We start from the raw sequence: 27,104 nt of genomic DNA, 5'->3' as shown, positions 1-27,104 counted from the left end.
AGCTCAGACAATCCCTGCTACCTGCGTGTGCTAAACCGTTCTTTCACCCAGATTCTTTGTCTTTATAAGAACAAACAACAGATGTTTTGTGTGTAGTTTCACGTCATTTCGCCTGCCACGTTTCACGTGTGTTTTCTTGACAAACGTGGTTATGAGACCAGCCCTCGGGTGACAGAGTTGTTGTCTAATAGCGTACTGTGTGACCTCCTGTCACCGATAAGTCACGGAGTGGGAACGACGGCGAGACTCCCGACACAAGCTGGCAAGTTGTGTAGTCTGAACAGCCCAGCGATCTGCCGACATTGAAAGTCATGTAGTCTGCAGGGTCGGGGCTCGCTCCTTTGTGCCAATATTGGTGAACATCCAGAAATGCAACCTGAATAATACAAGGAGGAATCCACACATCAGTGGTAGGCAGAGACGCTGGCGACTTTTCTGGGCCTGAGTTCATCTCAGATGGAACAAAAGACAGTGACCATCCAGATTGTTCTCAGTAAAAGTTGCAAAAGCAGTATCTGTGATGGTATGAAAAGGTGGAATTAAAAGGAAAGGTGATGTAACACAATGCCTCTGTCCCAACTAACTTATTTTTACAAAATACTATTACAATTACCCTGGTCAGTAAAACTATTGAAACTAAAGGTTCATGTGAATTTACAAACCCCAGATCTTTGTTTTTATTGCATTTTGGAAAGTATCCCAACTTTTCTGAAAAAGGGAAACTAGTCGTCACAGTGTTGAAAGCTGTCTGAGGATGAACGCTGAACACGGCTCAGTTACTGCTCTCGTTTCTGTGTGATGGAGGATCATTTTCTGTTGCTGCTGTGTTGCCTCTGTGTCTGTCGAGCTGCAAGAGAGAGAAGATAAACATGGAGATGATGGACGAGATGTGATCTGCGCTGATCAATTGATCAATTTGACCTGTAGATGGCGCTACAGCACATGATAAGTTGAAATGCCCAAAATGCTCACTAGTGTGACTCAGTTACATTTTGCACAATTCACCTTTGTACAAAGCCGAAGTATAAACACTGTGAGGGCGTGCTAGTTGTTGAAAATCAAATTATTTCTTGACTTATTTTCCAAATATTGAAATCTTCTTTGAGTTTCAAAACATTACTGATTATGATACAGAGTATTTTCAGACACACAAAACCACCTGCAGGTCAAACTATATTCAACTTTTCTCCAGGAAGTGACAGTGATGCTGAGTATGATGATTAAACAGAGTATTCCAACCACAATATGAACAGCTGTTTCCCACATGTAAGGATCAGCTGGAAGAGGAACAGACATGGTTTGTTTTACTTGGGAAGAAGGTGGTGTTGAAGTCACTGTAACTCAATTTCATTCATCTGTCGAGCTGAAAAACCTGTTCCTGAGGTTTCCTCTCCACTTTCTCAGACAAAATAAATTTGCTGTGTTTTTATGAAGTTCATTTTGTTCATTCTGCTAACTTTAACATGATGCCACCTTTCCTGACAGAGCATGCGCTGCTTGTCGCGCTGTTTTGATTCTACACTATTGTCCTTTGTCAGAAATGCAGGTGCGTTGTTCTAAAGAGTGTGGTAATATTTAAACATGAAGACGAGTTATCTTCTATTGTTCATTCGCCTCATGTATCTTATATTGTAATAAAGTTACATAATTGTTTTTGCATAACTGTGTAACATAAATGGAAAAGTGTATTTTAAAAACAAGGTAAATACATTTGGTTACTTTCTTTTTTAAGAGGGACAAATTATGTTGTTTCATTTATTTAGTTTTAATGAACTTAAATCCACTATATGATCAATGTGTCGGTGTGTCAGTGTATTGTCCTAAGAAAAGTACATACTGTAATCCAAAAAGCAACGCAGGATTAATGCAGAAGTGGGATAAACCTGCTGTTCCTACAAACCCACAAGCTCTGAGAGATTCAGTTAAACAGGAGAGACAGAGTGACGTCTTCTTACTTCCCAGAAGTTGCAACAATGGATTCCTATATTTCAACTTTTTTTTATTCTCTAAACGGAAACTTTGTGCTCTCAGATTATTTCATTCCAAAGCAGCTGTGATGTACCTGTTGATGAGAAAACAGAATTCAGTTTTGTTCCAGTTATCTAAACTTTTAAAGTTAGTTTTTGTTGATGTGCCATTTGCTCTCCTTTTTAAGCTCAATTAGGAAATCGTACTTTATTTAATTTAACACATTAAATTCCTCCCACCCAGTGTTAAAGATATATAATGATTAAAGTCACCTTTTTCATTTCCATCAGGCTTTAGTTTCCCAAAATCAAAGAATATGGCTCCTCATTCGCTAGAGTTGTGTCTGTCAGAAGATATAATATGTAATTAATATAAACAGTAACAAGCATCTAGAATATTTGGTTAAAATGTGTGTTGATGAGCGGTCAGGCTTTACCTGTACTGTTTCCCGTCTGTGGGGGGTTGTGGATTAAGTTGGCATAAAAGGAGCTATTTTGACTCGAGCCATCTAAATTTTAAAACATTGCCAAAACGCATTTATTAACCAGAACAAATAGTGGGAGATTGTGCTGTTGGCTACAGAGAAAAACAATAAATGACACAAGTGTACGAAATATTTGAATATTTGAATCATCTTCTATTTGTGAGTTATTATGAGGTGTTTTTTGAATCCTAATAATGAAAAGTCTCTATAAATTATAAATAAAATCCCTACTAACATAGTTAGTGGACAGAGCCATGATGACTGGATGTGCTTAGCATCATGGAGGAGGAAGACTTCCGGGAGATAAAAGCGGAGCAACGTCATCAGTCGGCGCCCAGCTATGACGAACTCCTGTAGGTGGTGACACGGGCAGTGAGCAAGCTCCAGCTCGATTGGCCGCAGGATGTACCAGAGACACATGCCATGAGTAAGCTGGATGAGCGCTTTCTGCAGCGCCGTTTTTTTCCGGACTTGCATGACGAGTTGTGCAAGTCCTGGGGCAAACCCTTCTCAGCACGTCTGACTACTCCCCCGCTCCGGGTCTACAGCGACGTAGCGGGGGTCAAGGGCTTCGGCTATGGGATGATGCCCCGGGTTGAGGATGCTTTGGCTAGCTATCTCTCGCCCGGTCATGATCATCCCTTGCTCGTGTTTATACCGGGGCCCCCCCCCCGAGAGAGGGCGACCGAGGTTCCCTCCCTCATGGCAGCTCAGGCAATGGGCGCAGTTATCCAAGCGAGGCCGCTCCATCACTGTGAAACACTTTCAGAGAGTGTTGGGTCTCAGGACAGCAGCGTCAAGCGTAATCCCTGCTGCACATGAGAGCCCTGACGTGGTGGTTGAAATCCAAGGGATTCTCCCCGAGGGGAAATCCGTTCCGTCTGATACGGGTTACGAGCAGGTGCCTTCGTTCGCTGTCAGTATGGAGGAAACCTTGGTTCCTGTCCCAGGGTCCCGTGTTGGGAGCGCCATGTCACCGGGAAATTATTTCGACAGACGCCTCACTCACGGGGTGGGGCGCGGTCATGGGCGGCCGCTTTGCGAGAGGCTCCTGGCAGGAGCATCATTTCTCTTTGAACATAAATTGCCTGGAAATGTTGGCGGGGTTCAGAGCTCTGAGGAGTTTTCTGCCCGCTCTCCGCAGTCGCCACGTCCTTCTCAGGACCGACAACACGGCAGTGGTGGCCTATTTGAATCACCGGGGGGGTCTGCACTCGCGCCCATTATGCAAACTGGCACATCAGATCCTCCTGTGGTCCCAGCAGAGACTGCTGTCCCTCAGAGCGATGTACGTCCCTGGGACCCAGAATCAGGGAGCAGACCTGCTGTCGAGACAGGGGCTGAGGCCCGGGGAATGGAGACTCCACCCCGAGGTGGTGGAGCTATTGTGCGAAAGGTTCGGCCCTATTCTCTGCTGGCCTTTCCCCATCTAGGCGTTCCACACCCCTCTGAGGGATGGGCCTCTGGGGAGGCTTCCACTGGTCGTGCGCTTCCTCCGTGGAGCCCGGAGGATGAGACCCGTGACTTGTTCCAGGGTTCCCACTTGGGACGTGGCGGTGGTTCTCGAAGCGCTGGCTGAGGCCCCCTTCGAAACCCTGGAGTCGGCTGAGGCCAAGCACCTGACCCTTAAGATGGCCTTTCTCCTCGCTATCACCTCTCTGAGGAGGGTGGGGCATCTCCAGGCACTTTCGGTTTTTCCTCAATGCCTGGAGTTTGCCCCGGGGAGGTTCAGAGCCATCCTGCACCCCTGTCCGGGCTATGTCCCTAAGGTTCCGTCCAGGTTGGCAGGGCCTACGGTGCTGCAGGCGTTTCATCTACCACCTCATGTGACGGCGGAGGACTGGAGACTTCATCTGCTCTGCCCGGTCAGAGTATTTACACTCTGAGGTCCTCCCGGTGGAGGAAAGCAGACCAGTTGCTGGTGTGTTTCGGGTCCCCCAAGGCTGGGCTCTCCGCTTCCAAACACACGATCAGCAACTGAATTGTTCAGACTATTTCCCTGGCCTATCAGGTGCACGAGTTACCTTCACCTATGGCCGTAAGGGCGCACTCTACTCGAGGCATGGCGGCCTCTAGGGCCCTCCTCGTAGGGGCTTCGCTCCAGGATTTGTGTGAGGCAGCTGGCTGGGCCACTCCTCACACTTTCATCCGGTTATAGAGTCTGGACCTTCCTTCTGCACCCGGCACCCGTGCCTAGTCGTGCCTACAGGTTGCTGCATGCTGGGGGGGCAGGCGGGGTTTCGGCGCGGCCTAAGTGGGTATCTCGTTCCCATAGTGTCGTCACTGACGCAGTTTGAGTTCCTTCGAAGGGGAACGTCTCGGGTTTCGTATGTAACAGTTGTTCACCGAGAAGGGGAACGAGACACTGCGTCGGACCGCCACACCTCACCCCGCCTGGAGTGCCTTGCTTCATAGCAAAAGGGATCTGTGAAAACATGGCTGTATTCAAAGAGCTAGATATGGTGCCACCACTCAGCGTTGCTTCCGGTTTGTCCAAGCAGCTACTGTCACTACTGCAAGATAGATCCACAAAAAGTGTTTGACCCATAAAACTCCATTATACATTTTTTTCCCAAGTTTTGTGATCCCAAAATTTATTTTATTCCCTTTTTATGAATTTTTTATCATGCTGCAAAGACAGTTTAACAGTTTTCAACCAAAAACATGCCCTGCTGCATTTTAAGATAAAAGTCCAGGTCTGTTTTTATTTACCTCGTCTCTTGGACCTGTATCTCCTAGTGAACAAGACGATGAGGAGGAGGAGGAGCACGAGGAGGACGATACCTATTCCAAACAACACACCATGAATTAGTCGCCGTTCTTCAGGAGCAGATGGAAGACAAAGTAAAAACTACTTACAAAATGAAACAGTACATACAGACATAATGCATGTCAGGTATACAGCAGTCCAGGGTAGCAGCAACCTTTGGAGAAGACCGTTTACTTCAGTACTGTAAAAGTACAATTCATAATCACTTGGCAATTTATATTTTATGCTGCTTTATGCTTCAGTCATCATGCCCACTGGCCTTTAATCACTCTCTGACACCATGACTGTGTAGTTTAGCGCCGCTGTCTCCAGGTAAGCAAATAGTGCTGTTTCATACATGATGTGACTGGTTTCACTGCAATATCCTAAAATCATCCACATCCCTCACTGCTGTCACGTGTTTACACTCATAATGTGTTCAAACAACCCGTTCTCACTCCCAAGTCGTCACATATGGACGCATGGTCAAGAGTCGTGTGTTTGTGAAGCACTGGCGATCCCTTTAGCGTCATAGTTCGACGCATTGAGGGAAGTCCTGTAGCGTCGTTTTTTGACGGTAAAGGTAGGCATATGATATTTAACAGAAAAGAGTGAGTAAAGAGCTGGTTGGGGGGCCAGAACCCGGACTTTGAACCAAAAGGCCGAGGTTCGTGTAGTTAGGCCTACCCAGGTCGATAAAAGGAGACGCCCAAAGGCCTTGACCAAGCGTCAATATGTGATGAGTCGGGAGGGAGAATGTGTTGGTTCAAATATTACAACTTTTTTTCTCTAAATATTTTAACTTTATTGCCTCAGATTATTTTTTATAATAGCAGGCCCTACTTCAAAGCATGGGGACGCTTACAGATAAAACGTAATCTAAAGTGTAAGAAATGTAGAAATAGTGACTGTGTTCAGAACGTTTCAGTCAGAGAAGTCAAATGTTGAACCAAACAATCTTCAGAAAGACTCTCAATCTGTTGCTCATTAAGTGACTTTGAAGCTACACAAAGTTAAATTCAGAGACTAACTTCATTGAATATGATCACTCATTGACTGAGAGGTGGAAACTGTAGATGTTGCTGTAATGATCAAACATATTGGAAACATCATTTGCTGAATTGTGAATCAATGCATATATAACAGAATATTGTAGAGAGAGACACTTTTTCTTTTCATGCTTTTTAAAACCAATGTCGTCATACCTGTGTTTACTAGAGGTGTGGATGGTGCAGTTGTTGCTGGAGGTGGAGGAGTTGTTGAGGTCTCTGGTGGTGGTGGTGACGAAGTCGTTGTTGGAGGTGGAGGAGTTGTTGAGGTCTCTGGTGGTGGTGGTGACGAAGTCGTTGTTGGAGGTGGAGGAGTTGTTGAGGTCTCTGGTGGTGGTGGTGACGAAGTCGTTGCTGGAGGTGGAGGAGTTGTTGAGGTCTCTGGTGGTGGTGGTGACGAAGTCGTTGCTGGAGGTGGAGGAGTTGTTGAGGTCTCTGGTGGTGGTGGTGACGAAGTCGTTGCTGGAGGTGGAGGATCTGTTGTTGTTGTTGTTAGTTCCTTATGATCTTTAGTGAAGGACGGAGGAAACAATATAGAGCTGATGCCACGACATGTCCAGCCTCTGTAACTCAGTGCACTCTCTAATTCAGCATTTTGTTCGTCTGTCGATCTGAAAAAATGTGTTCCTGAGGTTTGCTTTCCACATTCTACAGCACAGTAGTAAAGTTCATACTTTTACTCTACTACATATTGTAAATGGTAAACCATGAGCTGAAAGGGAATGTGATATACGCCTGTAGTATCAAAGTTAAACCTGTTCTGCATTAGCTGATTTTTACAGATTACCAATCGATGGAGCTTGACGGGAACACAGTTAATAAGTAACGTCAATTTATGTCACTTGTTTTCATTAAAATCTTAAACACCAAGGCCACGGCTGAGAGTTCAGGGGTGTGAACACTTAACAAAGAAACGTTTTTACACTGACGTGTGTGTTTTGTGCCAAAGAGTAAAGCTGAAGTTTTATATTTTCTTTGCTCTGGGTTGTGTTTTTGGGTCAGAACCTGCACGTTCTGAATCATCACAACAACATACTGTTGAGAAAGGCTCTGTTCTACGGCTTTATTTTTAGTTGTAAGTAGAGTTTAAAAAAAGTTTCCTTCTCTCTTCAGCTCTCCTTACAGAAATAGATATTACAACATCTTTAATACGTCACAAAATGATTCACGTGATTGAAAAACGAACTACACCACGTCCATTTTGGTTGAGACTCAAAACTAAAACCACTCCCCAACTTACTACACGTAATTAACTAAACTAACAAAATTAAAAATAAAAGGATAAACTGAAACTTATTTATTCATAGTGAAAACAGAACATGTTACCTTGGAGCACCGTCAGCTCCACAGCTGCTTCATTATTACAGAAGTATGTTCCAGCGTCTGAGACGGCAGCTCTGCTGATGTGAAGTGACTTATCTGCTGATGAACTGTATCGTTTCAGTGGGTCATGAATGTGTCTTATGTCTCTGTCTCCATCAACTGTAAGTATGTCAACTCTGTTTCCGTTTTTCTCTCTGCTCCACGTCACTTTACCCTCCACAGGGTGAGGACATGGCAGAGTGACGGAGTCCTTCTGCCTGATTATTTTATGCTTTTTCTCTGTAAAAGAAAAACATTTTTCAATAAATTTACCTGTTTTAAGAAAAGCAGTATTTCTGCTATTGTGAGCAACTCTGATCTATGTTCACCATTAGAGACAGAATAACATCAATATGTCCAATGCAGTGGAAACACATTGAAGAAGGCAGCTGTTCTCCACCAAACAGCTGTGTGAGGGATTTTCAAAACAAAATAAAGTTGGATCCCTGACTGTCCTCTACCCGGCTCTACCAGAATATTGGTGTCAGATTTAATTTAAACCTAATTTAGTCTAATCCAGAGTTCTTTTTCTAGAAAGACATGGATCCCAAGTTATAAAATATGCTGTTTGTTGACAAATTCAGCTAAGCTTCAAAGTAAGCTTGGCCATCTGTAGTTTACTTATGAAGCTGCTACATAAATCTAATATATTATAACTAAGGTTCTCCTTTTGTGTGGCCGTGAAAGTTAAAAAGTCTTATCGGTCTTTTTTTTTTTTTTTAAACCTGTCCTGCCCAGCAGCCTGGTATAGAGTATAATGACCTGGATACCATATTGTGCCAGACAGATTTTACTTTAACAAGAGAGTATTAAAATATTCCTTTGTCTGTTTTATTATTTATTTAATTATGTATTGATTTGTCACCGGGCCGGACAGGGGGGCAGACACGGGGGTGGGGGGGCACAAACAGACAGCACAGAGAAAGGACAACACCTGTAAGAGAAGGGGGATGGAAGGTGGGGACAACAGGGAAAAGCTGTGGGAAACACCAATTGCAGAAAGCAACGAAACCTGCAATAGAACAGAGAGGGGGGCTTGGGGAGGAGAAGAACAACAACAAACAATAAATAATAATAATAGTAAAAGACAACCAGCCGAACAGCAGCAATAAACAGCTGACATAGTAAGACAACTAAGAGAAAAATGAAGAAACAGTCACACACACTAAATAAGAAACACAGCACAGCCACGAGAGCTGGAATAATAATTAATTTAAATAAGTAACTGAAAGAAAAGCATCAGGAATAATTCTACCAGGGACAACCTAAGTTTGTTTGTGTCTGTGTGTCTGTGTGCGTGTGGGTGAATGTGTCTGTATGTGTGTGTGTGTACATGTGTGTGCGCATAAGCCTGTTAAAGAATGTAGTTGTTAGTGAGAGTGGGACGCCACGACTGTGCCACACCGACCCCAGCAACAGACAGGCAAGAACCCCAGTAGCCAATAGGGGTGGGAGAAAGAAAAAAACAAAAAACAAAGACGCCGACCCAAATGCCAGCTGACAACGTAATGCCGACGGAACGCAAGAAGCGTAACCCGCGGAAAAGCAGCGCCCGGACCGACCGCGGCGCGCACACAACATAGACCAGTGCCCCCCCCCACCCAGCACCCCACCGCCATGCAGCGAACAACCAAAATGCCCACATGCCACGCAATCAACACCAATGCACAAGTGACGAGCCAAACGAGCACACTGTGCGAGCACGGCAACACCCAATGCCCAGCAGCCCCCCTCGAATCCCGCGTGCGAGGTCGGGCAAACCAGAGAGAGCAAACGGAACAACACGACAGCGAAAGCCAGCGGAGAGAAACACCAGCAGCAAGTCCCAGCCCGGCAGCAAACGCGCCGCACAGGTCACCGTGCACCCGCCAATAAAAGTCCGCCGTCCCCCCAACCGCCGAAACTAAGGCCGCCGGCGCCAGCCGACATCCAGCAATGAGGCAAAATCAACTAGCTCAGCTGCATGCCACCAACAACCCACCCACCTGTCAAGGGCCGAGAACTCCAGGCACAAACCCAGAACAAACCGGAGCACAGCCCTGCCCCGCACCCACACTGCACATCCCGAAAACTAACTATATACCTCAGTATCCAGAGGGGTCCAACAACTGGCCGACAGAGAAATGGGGAAGCACGGATCCGAGGCCAACGAAGCAAAACAGGGACGCAAACTTGTCCCTCCAAGCCAACAAGGAAATGACTCCCCCGGACTCCAATGCACAAACTAAACGCCCAGCAGCCATTCAGAGACCCTGCCCAGGGAAAAAGCACAACAATCACCCCACAATCCCACCGCAGCCCACCAAGCTGCAATCGGATCAACCCGCGCAGAGACCCCCACCCCCAGAAGCCAGGGCACCCTGCGACCCCCCAAAGCACAAAGGACCCCAGACCGCATGTCCCGGGGGAAGCTGTACCCCGCCCCAAGGAAGAACAGCAGAAAGCCGTGCCGGGAAGCTCCCTGCCGCCAGGGAGCGATAACGCGGGAGAACCAGGCCAACGGTCCCCCAGCCCAGCCAGAGGCATCCCTCCCCAGAGTGCAGGCAGTGCCAGCAGCCCCCGAGGCCGATATCATCCCTGGACGGGGGCCCAGCCCCCCAAGTCAAGCACCCACAAGGAGGAGCACCAAAACATACCCTGACAACGCAGGCCATGCGCCCCAGAGACTCCCAAATGCCCCCACTGTGAGATAGCTGGCAGGGGAAGCAGCAGGAGCCTCACCCCTGCCGAAGAGGGCCCAGGAGAGGAGACAGCGGGCCCCCAGGCCCAGGGAAACACCACCCGCCCAGAAATGTGCAAAGGCCACAAGCCCGAGTCCCCATGTCCCTAGGTCAAGAGCGGGTCCCCACGCCAGATCGGTCATTTTCAGCGCAAGTGTTCAGCAGCCAAATGCACAGCAGAGCTGTTGACATTAACCTGCGTTAATATTAACATTTTAAAATAATTATATCAGCAGAGCAGAAGCTTGAACATGACTGCTGGATAAAATAAAAAACTTAAGTAAAGTTCTTACCTGCGCTGACATTACAGCACAGAACAAAGGCTAACAGGCAGCTGTAGATCTTCATCCTCATCCTCACACAGACTGAAGTGACTGATCGAACAAACACTGTTTAATTCTGAGAAAAGGATGTGTAAACCGGACATTATCGTCTTTGTCTTCTTGTGGTTAATGCCCACTGATGGTTAAGGTTATTTAAATATAGAGCATGATCAAACTTCCCTCACAATTAATTCTGTGCCAGTACAAGAAAGAACCTGAAATAACTGACTAAAAGACAAAGACATGATCACCTTATGAAGCTGTTATAACAAACATGGTAACAAACAGTCGACTACTTCCACAGAGCAACATTAGCATCCCATTGGAGAGGAGTTTGTGTCCATAACAGCTGAAAAAGGCAGAGAGCAGAGATGCTAAACAGGAAAACCACCTTTACACATAGAGAGCTAACCACACTGACAATAACGTCACGATCTAATGATGGCGACCTGTGGGACAACATCCTGCTTGTTGTTAGCTGAGAACTGCTTGGTGTTTGTCTTTAAACTGGCTGCAAAATGTGACCACAGAAAGATGACTGCATGTCACAGTCTCCTTTTAAGGCATTTGAAGTCCACATGAATACTGTGGAAGAAAGCCAGGAAGCACAGGTGTCATGTATTTTCATCTGTCAAGTTTTTTATTTCTAAATTGTTTAACTTTAATAATGGTTTTATTCAAATGAGTCAAAATGTGCCAATGATTTTGTGGGCTGAAATGACAAATGTTAATAGCATATTTTTTCAAACACTCAGACTCCGGGCTGACGGCTGGAGTATGGGACCAGAGACAAGGCAAAAGGGCAACTAGACTGGGGGCCAGCAACAGGCCTAGAGTTTGAGCAGGGGGACGGCAATGTGATTGTCTTTTAACTTACAACTTGCACCACCTTACCTGTCTGAGCTAATTACACCATAAACACCAGCAAGACGCCTGAACTCTCCCAATGCAGGTCTCCCTGTCACTCCTTTAATTTAATAAAGACGTTGTCATGAGTTGTAGTTTTTGCCATTTGTTTCTGGTGTCCTTCTGTTTACCTGTTCTTCTTGTTTCCTTGTCCTTAGTGTTTATGTCTTGTCTGGTGTTCTAGCTCGTAGTCCTGTGTTTTGATATTGGTTTGGTAGTCTACTTGTTATATGGTTTCTTAGTCACTGCCTTAACTCTTGTTCCTGCGTTTTAGTTCTTTGTCCTTGTTCCCAGTCCTGTACCTTAGTTCATGTTAAGTGTTCACTCTGGTCTGGTTTGTGTTCAGTAACCTGTGTTCCGTCTGTTCCCCCGGTTGTCACTCTGCCTGCATGTCAGTCTCTCTATTCAACCTCTCTCTCTCTGCCTGCCTTGTTAATCTCATGTCCTTCACCTGTGTTGCTCCCGCCCTGCTCGTTAGTCCCTGTGTGTGTGTGTGTGTGTGTGTGTGTGTATATATACCTGGTGTTTCTGTCTTGTCTTTGTCGGGTCATTGTATGTTGTCACCCTGTGTAGCAGTGTGTCTCGTGTCTCCAGCCTTACTCACCGTGTCTCCCTGTAACCCTGCTCTGTTTTGGATTCTGGTTTTCACCCTTTTGGATTTCTGTTGGACAGCCTTTGTTTTGGGACACTGTATTCAGCCACTCACCTGTAAGTGTGCTCTCTTTTGGTTCGTTTATTAAAATCCCTTTGCACTATACCTCTTCCTGCGTTTGGGTCCTCCAACCTGCTCCACCCTGCCTTCACCACAAACTCGTGACAGACGTTGCCTATTTATTATTGCTAACTTGACCACGGAGCCCTACATGTGCAAAAGTGAAGCCTGAGGGGTCTCTACCAAGCGTCCATATGTGTCAAGTTGGGGCCGAGAAGGTTTTGGGAAATCATGTCTTTGTGTCATTTGGTTGTGGCTTCTGAAAACACACTTAAAAGGAAACAGGTACATGTGGAGGGTAGAAGCATCATATCTTATATGTGTACAAAGAAAACTATTACATGTACTGTATTTATGCTTTTATTAATGAAAGAAACCATGGCAAATACATTTCAGTGATTCTTGAGATTAGGAACAAAACTGGTTTTGATTTTCTAAAATAAAATCTTGATTATTTAAAAAAAAAAAAAAAAACTATGTATGCATCTTTGCTAAATGAGGCTTTGGCTGTGTAACCATGTCTTGGAACAACCACAATTTTCTTCATTAATTACATGTTTGCAGGAACAGCACTAGATTTTTGTCAACACCATCAGAAACATAGAAATGTCATTGAATTTAATTATTACAGATATTTTGACGCTGTTTCTTGGTTCTGCTAATAATATACACATTTTTAAATGAGTCATATCACCTTTTAAAAGTTAGATTAGTCAGTGTTCAATGGGTTTAAGTTCTGTGGATTAACCAATTTAGCATTTAGTCTCCATAATGAACAGAGATACTTTAAAATTACATCTTTGAAACCTTTTGAAAACTTTGAAAATGCAACAATTTTATAGAGAGGTTTTTAAAACAACTTCACTCCATCTGACGGTGGTGCCAAACTTGTAAGAAACAGAAAAATATTTCATTCAAAATTAACATTGAACTAACAAATATTGTAACATTACAAGATGTGAAGAAAATACATTACATAACCAATTGTTTTTATGGATTAACATCACAAGGGAGGAGAGGAACTTTACAGGCAACAGACAATGAACATAAGCCCAAGTGCTGCTTACACATAAATTTTCTATGCACATTTAAGAGTGTAAGTTGCAACTATTCTTAACAATAATGGAAAGCTGAGTGGCAGTAATAACAATGAACATAGGCAACACTCAGTCATCACAGAATATTATTAACAGTGAGGACACAAAAAGTGGTCCACATCTCAAGCACACTTATCTAGTGTTGTAGTACTTGAGACCGGTCTTGGTCTTAAGACCACTTTTTGATGGTCTTGTCTCAGACTCGACCGCCTTTGTACTCTGTCTTGAGGACTCAGGATTTTATTTCAAGACCAGTCAATACCGTAACTTTGGGAATATCAATAAATTGCTTTTGCATTGTCTGATTTGTTAACATCCTAACTTTGATTGGAAGTAAAACTTATTGCTTCAAATGCAGCCAATAACCCTAATTAAACGTGTTGTTCCCGTTAACGACTGTCACAGCTCCCCACGATGTGTATGTTGATTTCAGCTCTTAGTGTTTGTATGTGGGGGTTTTAATGGGAACGTGGATCTTTCAGATCACTTTGAGAGCTACCTATGGGCGTGTTCCACATTTTGTTGAGTGCCATGCAATGCAGGGAACTGGTCTTGGTCTTGATTCGGTCTCGCCCTCGACTGCTCTCAGCCCCTAAAAGTCTTGGTCTTGTCTCGGTTTGGGCGGTCTTGACTACAACACTCACACTCTTCCAAAACCAAAACCACTGTCAAGGTTATGTAGCCTAAGGCAGGATAAGGTAAATGCTGCTTTCACTCACCAGGTAACACCACAATAGCGTCAGCCTCATGGGGCTCATTTTCTGGAACGTTCATTTCTGTAAGCTTGATTTATCCTCCTGCGTAGGATCGTGATGAAAAGAGACATCAAGTTCTCCAAGCCAAAGATGGAAAAGACAATCCAGATAGTTCTTAGCGAAAGGTGCAGAAGCAGCATCTGTGATGGGGGTGCATCAGTGCCCAGTGCCCCTGCATGTCTGTGAAGGTACCATTAATGCAGAGGCATATTTTGGGATTTTAGAGACAGATCAAGTTGACATCTCTTGCAGGGACATCCATGTCAGCAGGACAGTGCAGGCCTCCTTCTGCACGGGCTGCAACAGCGCAGCTTCGTAGACACAGAGTGCTCGACCGGCCTACTGCCAGCCCAGATCTGCCTCCTATTGAAAATGTATGGCACCTCATGAAGAGGAGAATGAGACAAGGACAAATACAGACTGTTGAGCAGCTGAAGTTTTGTATCAAGCAAGAATGAGCAAAAATTCCACTTGCAGAACCGGCACATTAGTAGGCCTATCTTCACTTCGCAAATTATTAGAAGTGTAATTAAAAGGAAAGGTGATGTAACACACTGGGAAACATGTTGCATGCATGAAATTTGTTTTTATTTTTTCAAAATACAATTACCCTGGTCAGTAAAAGTGTTGAAACTAAAGGTTCATGTGAATTTACAAATCTCAGATCTTTCTTTTTATTGCATTTTGGAAAGTATCCCAACTTTCCTGAAAAGGGGAAACTAGTCGTCACAGTGTTGAAAGCTGGAGGACTTTTTACTGTCAGACTGTCTGAGGATGAACGCTGAACACGGCTCAGTTACTGCTCTCGTGTGATGGAGGATCATTTTCTGTTGCTGCTGTGTGTTGCCCCTGTGTCTGTCGAGCTGCAAGAGAGAGAAGATAAACATGGAGATGATTTTATTAACTTCTGTTGTTACTTTTCAACATTTAAAACATTGTATTTATGGTAATTATTAGTAACGTGTTGTGGTTATCAGTGACTTGCAACTCTGTTTGTTTGTTAGCAGAATGTCTCAAAGAAGACTTTTCAGTTTCAATGACACCTGGTAGAAAGTTGGGACAAGTGATTACTTTTGGTGCAGATCTAATAGTAGCAACAGTGCCACCATGTGGCCGTCTCTGAAGCACTTTACATTAGAGTTATAATTCCTGAGCTGTGATCTCCCCTCTTTTACCCTGATTTTGTACCACACACAAACTGAAACATATAATACTTAGATGAGCCTGGAAAAACGTTTTATTACTATTTGGCGTATCTGACATAAACTGTACTAATTCTTCAATTTTAGATGACGTGACTGTGCTGGTCAATTTGATGACATTTACCTGTAGGTGGCGCTACAGCAACATGATAAACACTGTGAGGGCTTGCTAGTTGTTCAATATGAAAATTGTTATTTTTCAGATTTTAAAATCTTCTTTGAGATTATGATACAGAACTGCTGAATAGTTTCAGACCACAAAACCACCTGCAGGTCAAACTATATTCACCTTTTCTCCAGGAAGTGACAGTGATGCTGAGTATGATGATTAAACAGAGTATTCCAACCGCAATATGAACAGACGACCACAGGTAAAGAGCACCTGGAAGAGAAACAGACATGGTTTGTTTTACTTGGGAAGAAGGTGGTGTTACAGTCACGGTAACTCAATGCAGTTCATTCATCTGTCGAGCTGAAAAAACTTGTTCCCAATGTTTACTTTCCACTTTCTCAGACAAATCAGCTCCACAACTACACTCACTATTAGAAACTGAAACCTTTGTGATTATAACAACGACTTTGTGAAAATAGGGGGGAATGTACAAGTCTGGCAGGCCGGTACTTTGTCTTAACTTTATTTTTATCCATATCCATAAAATTCCAAAAAGAAACATTAGTTTGTCACTGTCAGCCATATTTTTCATGCATGTTCTGAATCATTACAATAACAGACTGTTGGGGAAGGCTCTGTATTCTGTGTCTGTTTTTTAGTGAAACAAAGTTAAATAAATGCAGATTAAATCCCACTAAATGAGACATCTTTGCCACCTTCTGTTATAAGTTGTACCTGCGTCAAGTGATGTTAGTAATGACACTGGGAACTTACTCCAAAACTGCTGCTCTATCCTGTGGTGTGCCACAGGGTTCGGGCCTGATTTTATTTATATTGTATATGCTCCCTTTAGGCAACATTATTAGTAATTTCAAGGGCATTTCTTATCACTGTTATGCTGATGACATCCAGCTGTATGTCTCTTTAGGGTCAGATGAGTATGACAAACTGACCACACTATGCAACTGCCTCACCGCCGTTAAAAGCTGGATGGCTAAAAAGTTCTTTGAAGTGAACACAGACAAGACTGAGGTCCTTATAGTTGCACCCGATAGCAAAGCTCCCTCGATCACTCAGCATACTGGATCACTTTCATCAGTAGTAAAATCAAATCATAGAAATCTGGATGTAATGTTTGACACATCAATGCACTTTGATCGAAATGTTAACATGTGTTTTTGCTTCATTTAAGAAACACTGCCAAGCTCAAATCTGTTGTTTCAAAACCAGAGTTTGAGATAATAATCCAGCTTTTATTTCCTCCCGCTTAGATTATTGCAACTCCCTTTTTACATCTCTTAGCAAGTCGTCCCTGGACTGTTTAAAAATGGTCCAAAGTGCTGCTGCAAGGCTGTTGACCAGGTCCAGCCATTCTGTCCTCTTTACATTGGGTCATTGTTAAATTTAGGATTCAATTCAAAGTGCTTGTTTTAACATACAGAGCGCTGCATGATCAGGGACCCGGGTACATCTCAGACATGCTGCACCCGTATTTTACCACTAGGCCTTTAAGATCTTCAGACCAAGGCCAACTAGCTGTACCGCGTACACGTCTAAAAACTAGTGGTTGCACCAACACTGTGGAATACTCTTCCCTCAGACCTACGCTCTCAGGTCTCAGACTTTTTTATTTAAACAGCCTTTTGTCTCCCTGTAAACTTTTAACTGTGAAGTAGTCTCTTTAAAATACAAAATGCCTTAATTTGATTATTTATGCGTCTTTCAACACAATCACATTGTTATATTGACTGATGCCTTTATAATTTTGATGCTTATTTATGACTGATTGCTCACTGTTTTATTGTTGCTTTTGTTTTGTATTGTTTTTTTAGTTTTTTTTGTAAAGCACTTTGTGACTTGCTCTGTGACAGGTGCTATATTAAATACATTTTACTTACTTTACTTAATTACAAAGGATTGTGGATAATCCTCAAAGCAACGGAGGTTTTGCTGCTAGGAAAGGCGTCCGCGGACTAAACAATGTTAAGTTAAGTTAAGCTAGCTTTATGTGCTAGCTGTATTTTTTAAGTTAACCGTTTATTTTATGTGTTGTATAGCCAGGAGGTAATCTCTTGACTATAACTAGCTAACTTTAACATGATGCCGCTTTTCCAGACAGAGCATGTGCTGTTTGTCGCGCTGTTTTGATTCTAGAGTGTGATAATGTGGGAATATTTAAACATGAAGTTGTTTCTTTTCTATTCTATTGTTTATTTGCCTCATGTATTTTTATGTTCTAATAAAGTTACATAATTGTTTATGCATAACTGTGTAATATAAAATGTATGTTAAAAAAGGTAACAGTGCAGGAAATCTGTGTAAATACATTTGGTACATGTTCATTTTTTCTCACAATATAAATTGTGTTGTTTCATTTATTAGTTTAAATGAACTTAAATCTACTCTACGATCAATGTGTCAGTGTATTGTGCTTTTGAGTTTTAAGATAGTCCACCCTGGACAGGTCGCCAGTTACGTCATCTTCTTCTCATGGTTTTGGGTTGTTTGGTGAAACTTTTTTTCTTTAATGTCATCATACCTGTGTTTACTAGAGGTGTGGATGGTGCAGTTGTTGCTGCTGGAAGAGGTTCAGATGTGGTTTGTCTTGTTAGAGGTGGAGGAGTTGTTGTTGTTGTTGGTTCCTTACGACCTTTAGTGAAGGATGGAGGAAACAATTTAGAGCTGATGCCACGACATGTCCAGCCTCTGTAACTCAGTGCACTCTCTAATTCAGCATTTTGTTCGTCTGTCGATCTGAAAAAATGTGTTCCTGAGGTTTGCTTTCCACATTCTACAGCACAGTAGTAAAGTTCATACTTTTACTCTACTACATATTGTAAATGGTAAACCATGAGCTGAAAGGGAATGTGATATACGCCTGTAGTATCAAAGTTAAACCTGTTCTGCATTAGCTGATTTTTACAGATTACCAATCGATGGAGCTTGACGGGAACACAGTTAATAAGTAACGTCAATTTATGTCACTTGTTTTCATTAAAATCTTAACACCAAGGCCACGGCTGAGAGTTCAGGGGTGTGAACACTTAACAAAGAAACGTTTTTACACTGACGTGTGTGTTTTGTGCCAAAGAGTAAAGCTGAAGTTTTATATTTTCTTTGCTCTGGGTTGTGTTTTTGGGTCAGAACCTGCACGTTCTGAATCATCACAACAACATACTGTTGAGAAAGGCTCTGTTCTACGGCTTTATTTTTAGTTTAAGTAGAGTTTAAAAAAAGTTTCCTTCTCTCTTCAGCTCTCCTTACAGAAATAGATATTACAACATCTTTAATACGTCACAAAATGATTCACGTGATTGAAAAACGAACTACACCACGTCCATTTTGTTGAGACTCAAAACTAAAACCACTCCCCAACTTACTACACGTAATTAACTAAACTAACAAAATTAAAAACAAAAGGATAAACTGAAACTTATTTATTCATAGTGAAAACAGAACATGTTACCTTGGAGCACCGTCAGCTCACAGCTGCTTCATTATTACAGAAGTATGTTCCAGCGTCTGAGACGGCAGCTCTGCTGATGTGAAGTGACTTATCTGCTGATGAACTGTATCGTTTCAGTGGGTCATGAATGTGTCTTATGTCTCTGTCTCCATCAACTGTATGTATGTCAACTCTGTTTCCGTTTCTCTCTCTGCTCCAAGTCACTTTACCCTCCACAGGGTGAGGACATGGCAGAGTGACGGAGTCCTTCTGCCTGATTATTTTATGCTTTTTCTCTGTAAAAGAAAAATTTCAATAAATTTACCTGTTTTAAGAGATGCAGTATTTCTGCTATTTTGAGCAACTCTGATCTATGTTCACCATTAGAGACAGAATAACATCAATATGTCCAATGCAGTGGAAACACATTGAAGAAGGCAGCTGTTCTCCACCAAACATCTGACTGTCCTCTTCCTGGATTGGTGAGAAATTTTATTTAAATCTAATATGTTTCTAATCCATCTACAATTTCATTTACAAAGCCATGACCACATTTTTGTCAGGATTGTGAAATATATTTGTTGAGATATTCCATATTAAGATTCAAATGAATGAATAAAGCTGTTAATACATTACATACATTAAGCTGTGTTAATATTATAAAATCATTGTATCAGCAGAGCAGCAGCTTCACTGCTGGTTAACAGGTAGTGTTTATAAAATAGTTCATACTCGTTGACAAAGAAAATTCTTACCTGCGCTGACATTACAGCCCAGGATAAAGACTAACAGCCAGCTGTAGATCTTCATCCTCATCCTCCTACAGACTGAAGAGACTGAACAAACCAACACTGTTTCATTCTGAGGTGAGAAAAGAAACTCAGCTGCCTGCATGTGTAAACCCCATTTTGTTTGGTATCCTGTGGTTAATGAACACTGGCGGTTGCTGCTATTTAAATATACAGCATGATCACATTTCCCTTACTGACTAAAATGCGAAGACATCATCACCTTATGAAGCTGTTGTGCCAAACATGTGAACAAACTGTCGGCTACTTCCACATCCAGCAGACACAGAGCAACAAATATCATCAGATTGGAGAGGAGTTTGTGTCCAAAGAGCAGCAGTTAAAAACTAAACTAAACGCAGAGAGCAGACATCTTAAATAGGAAAAAAAAAATAAAGTTTTCAGCTGCCTAGAGAGCTAATCACACAGATAATAACGTCATGCTCTAACGATGGTGAAGTGTGGAAAAACATACAACTTGTTGTTAGGTGACAACAGTTGTTTTCTCTCTGGGCGATATATTATTTTTACTATAGTGACAGTGTTTGTATTCAAGCTTAAGCTCGATAGTAATGGAAATGTGAATGAATGTTTTGTAATGTTGTCTTATCTCATGTGTAAGTAGGTGATTGGTGCAGACAAACATGTCACTTCCTACAAAGTTTGTCTTCTCAGGATGTAACACCATTTGCCTGACAAAGGCAGTAACGAAACATTGCCTGCATAGAAATATATTTTGCAAGTTAGACAGTGAGCGGGAGTTTATACTTTTCTGTCTGATAGTGCTGTAGCTAAATTTAAGGATGTAATTCCATCAGCTCTAAATTCATTATCAAGTCACAAAGTAACGGAGGACTCCTATGCTAATTTCAGTCCCTCCCAAATTGATCGTCTTGTTGATAGTGCTGCAGGCTCGCTGCGAATGACACTCGACTCTGTAGCCCCTCTAAAAAAGAAAATACTTAAACAAAGACGGTTAGCTCCATGGTATAACACTGAAACTCGCAAATTAAAGCAAATATCGCGGAAACTTGAAAGGAATTGGCGTTCCACCAAAGTGGAAAATTCTCATTTAATTTGGCAAGATAGTCTTAAAACTTATAGGAAGGCCCTCCGTAATGCCAGAGCAGCGTACTACTCGTCATTAATAGAGGAAATAGGAACAACCCAGTTTCTTTTCAGCACTGTAGCCAGGCTGACAGAGAGTCACAGCTCTATTGAGCCAAGTATTCCCATAGCTCTCAGTAGTTACGATTTCATGAGCTTCTTTAATGATAAAATTCTAGCTATTAGAACAAAATTCACCAAGACCTGCCCTCAACTGGCACCAACTTATCTCTTAACTCAGGAACCTTAGAAACAGCTGTAGAACCAGATATATGTTTAGACTGTTTTGCTTCCCTCAATCTTTACCAACTAACTTCAATAATTTCTTTATCTAAACCATCAACCTGCCTCTTAGACCCCATCCCGACTAGGCTGCTTAAAGATGTTTTACCCTTAGTCAGCACCTCTATACTAGATATGATCAATCTATCTTTATCAACAGGCTATGTACCACAGTACTTTAAAGTAGCTGTAATTAAACCTCTTCTGAAAAAGCCCATCCGGATGTTTTAGCCAACTATAGACCTATATCTAACCTTCCATTTCTCTCTAAGGTTCTGGAGAAAGCAGTTGCTAAACAGCTGTGTGACTTTCTACAGAGCAATAGTTTGTTTGAGGATTTTCAGTCAGGATTTAGAGCTCATCATAGCACAGAGACAGCACTGGTGAAAATTACTAATGACCTCCTTATTGCATCAGACAAAGGACTTGTCTCTGTACTGGTTTTATTAGATCTTAGTGCTGCATTTGATACCATTGACCATCAGATCCTATTGCAGAGACTGGAAATTTCATTGGCATTAAAGGAACCGCTCTAAGCTGGTTTAAGTCCTATTTATCAGATTGATTTCAGTTTGTACATGTTAACGATGAGTCCTCCATGCATGCCAAAGTTACTCATGGAGTTCCTCAAGGATCTGTCCTCGGACCAATCCTCTTCACTTTATATATGCTTCCTTTAGGCAATATTATCAGGAAACATTCCATAAGCTTTCATTGTTATGCAGATGATACTCAGTTATATCTATCGATCAAGCCAGATGAAACTCATCAGTTAGCTAAACTTCAAATGTGCCTTCAGGATGTTAAAACCTGGATGACCTGCAATTTTCTAATGTTAAACTCAGATAAAACTGAAGTTATGTTCTGGGGCCCAAGCACCTCCGTGATGCATTATCTAAAGATATAGTTTCCCTTGATGGCATCGCCCTGGCCTCCAGCACCACTGTGAGGAATCTTGGAGTTATCTTTGATCAGGACATGTCGTTTAAGTCTCACATTAAGCAAATTTCAAGGACCGCCTTTTTTCACCTACGTAATATTGCGAAAATCAGGAACATCCTGTCTAAAAATGATGCAGAAAAACTAGTCCATGCATTTGTTACTTCTAGGCTGGATTACTGCATTCCTTATTATCAGGCTGCTCTAAAAAGTCCATTAAGACTCTTCAGCTGATCCAGAATGCTGCAGCACGTGTTCTGACAGGAACCAGGAAAAGAGATCATATTTCTCCTGTTTTAGCTTCTTGCATTGGCTTCCAGTAAAATCCAGAAGAGAATTTAAAATCATTCTTCTTACCTACAAAGCTCTTAATGGTCAGGCACCATCTTATCTTAAAGAGCTCATAGTACCTTACTACCCCACCAGAGCACTGCGCTCCCAGAATGCAGGGTTACTTGTGGTTCCTAGAGTCTCCAAAAGTAGACTAGGAGCCAGAGCGTTCAGCTATCAAGCTCCTCTCCTGTGGAACCAGGTTCCAGTTTGGGTTCAGGAGGCAGACACCATCTCCACATTTAAGAGTAGGTATAAGACTTTCCTCTTTGATAAAGCTTATAGTTAGGGCTGGCTCAGGTGAGTCCTGAACCATCCCTTAGTTATGCTGCTATAGGCCTAGACTGCCGGGGGATTTCCCGTGATGCACTGAGCTCCTCTCTCCTCTACTTTCTCTCCCTCTGTATGCAACCTTATCCCATTATTGCATGTTACTAACACAACTTCCCCCTTTCCGGTAGTCTTGTGCTTTCTCGTCCCTCTCCTCTCTCCTCCTGTCACTTCCTGCAGGTTTTCTGGCTCTGGAGCTGTGGAGTCTGGATCTGTGGCTGCGGGTCACCTGCTGCCCCCGTGTTCCTGCTCGACACCCTCTGCTACAACGACTATTGTTGCTAGTCTATTGTTATTATTGTTATTATAATCATTAACATTACGATTGTTACCATTAACACTACTATAAATCATTTTCATTTAGTCTATAGCAACATCACCTTCACTGTCTGTACCTCTGTGTGTATATTGTGTAGGCTGCCTCTCTCTCTCTCTCTCTCTCTCTCTCTCTCTCTCTCTCTCTCTCTCTCTCTCTCTCTCTCTCTCTCTCTCTCCTTCACCCCAACGGTCGAGGCAGATGGCCGCCCACCCTGAGTCACGGTTCTTCGAGGTTTCTGCCTCTTAAAAGGAAGTCCTTGCCTCTGTCTCCTAGTGCTGCTCTTGGTGGGAACTGTTGGGTTCTGTAAATATCATCAGAGTACGGTCTAGACCTGCTCTTTTATGAAAAGCGCTGTGATAACTGTTGTTGTGATTTGGCGCTATATAAATAAAATTGAATTGAATATGCAGCTTCTGACCTACTTTCCCCCCACCTGTCTCAATTTATAGAGGTGCAAAGAAATGTTCTGTTCTGAAGGCATTGTAAGGAACACATCAGAATAAGCTGAAAGCAAGAGGAAAGAGTGGGTCTTAAAATGTGATTAAAATTGCTTTGTTTGTGAGGACTTGTAGAAGATGAACTAAGAGACCTGCTGGCAGAACATGGAGTTAGCAGATCAGGAATGTCTTGTGGATTAAGGCTTTAAAAACAAGTTCTGTATTTCACCCTTACCCAATGCATGAGAGCTGGAACAGGAGTGAGTGATGAGTGGTGTTGTTGTCACTGCACCTCCTGCTGCATGGCCGCATGAATCCTGCAGAAGCATTTCGTCTCTGCCAGTGCTCGAAAATAGTGACAGAAGCAGGAAGTTACTGCAGGTCAGCAGGAACAGGAGGCGACTGGACACATGTATGGTTTTCTTGAATTAAAATTGATCTCAAAAAGGTTCATTTCAACAGCTCTGCTGTGTATTTGGCTGCTGAACACTGACAGTAAAATTGATCGATCACAGAGTTAGTTTGAGGTGACTAAAGGTTGTTTTTTTTATATACCTGTACGTCCACACATCACACTTTCACCAAACCTTTGTTTTCTAACAAGAAAAATGTTATTTTCAAGTTTAACTGGCTTAATGTGGACGTACTCTAAATAGATAATTAGATTATGTTAAAGCTTTAAGGTCTGAACATCACACAGCAGTTTCATAAGTGAACGAATGAAACTGCTCTGAGCTTTATTTGAATCTGAATGTGGAAAATGTCAAAGAACAAATATTCTGTAACCTGGGATCTACACATGGTCAAACATGTAGATACATTACTCTGGATTAGACTTAATTAAATATAACTGCGATGTAAAGTGCTCTGTAGACAACCACATGGTGGCATTGTTGCTCCTCTCTATCGTACTAAATCTAATCACTTGTCCCAGGGCTAAACTTTCCTTTTCAGTAGAGGTTGATGCAGAGCTCTACAAACTAAAAGACTGTTACACTGAACAACATATAGTGAGACAGAATAACTGATGTACTTACTAGAAGTAAGCAGTGATACTACGTTCTATGCATAGCAAGCTATATGTTCAGTCATTTATTTTAACGCCATGTGTTTTGCAGGACTTACAGCTGAAAATAGAGATAAATAAATTTTATGATTGTATAACGGGTGTGTTTCCCTCCTTTGCCCAAAACCCAAAATATAGACTGAGCAACTTCATATCGGATAATTCTGAGTGTTTTGTTATTTGTTAAACTGATTTTGCTTTTTTTGCGCTTTAGAGATGATGATGATTAAGTGATCATTTACTACAGTACTCTTAATAAGGCGAACAAGACGAGCATTCAGTTGGAAGCTTTGCGGAAATGTTACAGGTCCAAGTTATAAAATGAGAGTCAATTAATTTTATCACCATTTCACGTGTCACATTAAACTCAACTCTGATAATCCACTGAGAAACTCTCCCTATGTTAACATTTTTTTCACACAGCATGCTTAAAATGTTAATTTACCCCACGGAAGGATAATGGTTTCATATGATCCTTAAATTATTTTCTTTTATTGCTTTGATGTTTTGCACTCATTTCAGCGGAATACAGATTTTAAAAAAGGAGACGTTACAAAGCTCATGTGGCGCTAAGAACAATGTGAATACATAAACACAAAGCACACTAAACTCTGAGTTCATTTGTACTTAATAGGTTCTCAAAAATTGAAATAAGGAATGAAGAGGAAATTAATTTCTGTGGGTTAAGTTAAGAGCATTGTGAGCAGTGAGGTACCAAGCAAAAACACATGTAATAACTGGAAAGCACAGAATCCTCTGAATGTGTTACTTCAATAATATAATATCTCATTGTCACACCAGCTGAATGAAAGCAGGTAACAAAAGGCAAAGCCAAAAAACACAAGACTATGCAGAAAGAGAACTGTGAACTGTGCGGACGTCCTCCAGCTCTGTCGACCAGACACCTGCGAGGAAACACAAGAGGACAGAGCAGGAAACATCACAGACAGTTCACAAATGTAAAAACTATCAGTCACTTAAAATGAACATTAAAAAGAAACTTTGAGGATGTTTGGTTTATTTCCTGGATGGTCGAGATTTTAAATTACAAAAAATTTATGATTTATGATATTTACTGATTTATGTTGTTCAATTTCAGTTTACAGAAGGAGGAGAGTCTCTGATGGGTTCTGACTTCTGATCTGACTCGTGTGTTGGATGGTTGATGAACGATAACTTGGACCTTTAGCTAAATTCCACAAAGCTGTTTGATCCAAGTTCTTCTGTCTTTGTTGTACCCCACTGTTATACTGAATGTATGTATACGTGTCATTTTACTTATACACTTGGCAAAGGAAAACACTGTGCACATGAAAAACATGCAAAGCAACAAAATGAAGATTATTCAACATATAGCCGAGCTTTTTACAGATTACAATGTAATCATGAACACTTTCATAGGTAAATGTAATTTAACAACACATTTTTTCCCAGTTACTGTAAAGATTACTGTTACATTTATTTTGTAATTTAATTACGTAACTAAATAACATGTAACAAGTTACTCCTCCACACTGTGCGTGAGACATCAGCATGTGCAGCCATGTGCAGGACCACAATCAAACTACTTGAAACGGTCTGTGTCACTTATAGACTACTAGTCACAGTGTTGAAAGCTGGAGGACTTTTTACTGTCAGACTGTCTGAGGATGAACGCTGAACACGGCTCAGTTACTGCTCTCGTGTGATGGAGGATCATTTTCTGTTGCTGCTGTGTGTTGCCCTGTGTCTGTCGAGCTGCAAGAGAGAGAAGATAAACATGGAGATGATTTTATTAACTTCTGTTGTTACTTTTCAACATTTAAAACATTGTATTTATGGTAATTATTAGTAACGTGTTGTGGTTATCAGTGACTTGCAACTCTGTTTGTTTGTTAGCAGAATGTCTCAAAGAAGACTTTTCAGTTTCAATGACACCTGGTAGAAAGTTGGGACAAGTGATTACTTTTGGTGCAGATCTAATAGTAGCAACAGTGCCACCATGTGGCCGTCTCTGAAGCACTTTACATTAGAGTTATAATTCCTGAGCTGTGATCTCCCCTCTTTTACCCTGATTTTGTACCACACAAACTGAAACATATAATACTTAGATGAGCCTGGAAAAACATTTTATTACTATTTGGCGTATCTGACATAAACTGTACTAATTCTTCAATTTTAGATGACGTGACTGTGCTGGTCAATTTGATGACATTTACCTGTAGGTGGCGCTACAGCAACATGATAAACACTGTGAGGGCTTGCTAGTTGTTCAATATGAAAATTGTTATTTTTCAGATTTTAAAATCTTCTTTGAGATTATGATACAGAACTGCTGAATACTTTCAGACCCAAAACCACCTGCAGGTCAAACTATATTCACCTTTTCTCCAGGAAGTGACAGTGATGCTGAGTATGATGATTAAACAGAGTATTCCAACCGCAATATGAACAGACGACCACAGGTAAAGAGCACCTGGAAGAGAAACAGACATGGTTTGTTTTACTTGGGAAGAAGGTGGTGTTACAGTCACGGTAACTCAATGCAGTTTCATTCATCTGTCGAGCTGAAAAAACTTGTTCCCAATGTTTACTTTCCACTTTCTCAGACAAATCAGCTCCACAACTACACTCACTATTAGA

General features: G+C 42.0%; 1 protein-coding gene and 2 long non-coding RNA genes across 6 annotated transcripts in view; all 3 read right to left on the bottom strand.

The window, feature by feature from the left end:
- Window positions 1-10,710, bottom strand: part of LOC119907982 (proline-rich receptor-like protein kinase PERK8) — a 59,664-nt gene extending 48,954 nt beyond the window's left edge. The window contains exons 1-3 of one of the 2 annotated variants that reach the window (XM_038725725.1): window positions 10,626-10,710; window positions 7,577-7,852; window positions 6,145-6,757 (exon numbers count right to left, since the gene is read on the bottom strand). In XM_038725725.1, coding sequence (XP_038581653.1) covers window positions 6,330-6,757; window positions 7,577-7,852; window positions 10,626-10,686 — 765 coding nt within the window. In that variant the 5' untranslated portion in view covers window positions 10,687-10,710 and the 3' untranslated portion in view covers window positions 6,145-6,329. Of the gene's footprint in view, window positions 1-6,144; window positions 6,758-7,576; window positions 7,853-10,625 lie in introns of those variants that run through there. The other variant, XM_038725724.1, reaches the window with a different exon arrangement.
- Window positions 130-5,274, bottom strand: LOC119907992. 3 transcript variants are annotated; one of them, XR_005445163.1, is made up of 4 exons: window positions 5,165-5,274; window positions 2,405-2,476; window positions 2,241-2,311; window positions 130-847 (listed from the first exon to the last, which is right to left on the bottom strand). It is a non-coding gene; the product is annotated as an uncharacterized LOC119907992 (long non-coding RNA). The 3 variants fall into 3 exon arrangements; XR_005445164.1 differs by having other exon boundaries at window positions 2,405-2,803; window positions 5,165-5,266; XR_005445162.1 differs by lacking the exon at window positions 5,165-5,274 and having other exon boundaries at window positions 2,405-3,226.
- Window positions 10,711-14,691: 3,981 nt separating the features above from the next.
- Window positions 14,692-18,408, bottom strand: LOC119907994. The gene is made up of 3 exons (XR_005445166.1): window positions 17,979-18,408; window positions 15,617-15,709; window positions 14,692-14,988 (listed from the first exon to the last, which is right to left on the bottom strand). It is a non-coding gene; the product is annotated as an uncharacterized LOC119907994 (long non-coding RNA).
- Window positions 18,409-27,104: the final 8,696 nt, after the last annotated feature.

The sequence above is a fragment of the Micropterus salmoides genome, unplaced genomic scaffold (assembly GCF_014851395.1).
Source record: "Micropterus salmoides isolate LMB-PRFRI ecotype aquatic unplaced genomic scaffold, ASM1485139v1 Ms_hic_scaffold_17, whole genome shotgun sequence".
NCBI classification, from domain to species: domain Eukaryota; kingdom Metazoa; phylum Chordata; class Actinopteri; order Centrarchiformes; family Centrarchidae; genus Micropterus; species Micropterus salmoides.
The sequence above is the reverse complement of the archived record's forward strand: the minus strand, read 5'-3'. Positions and strand labels throughout refer to the sequence as shown.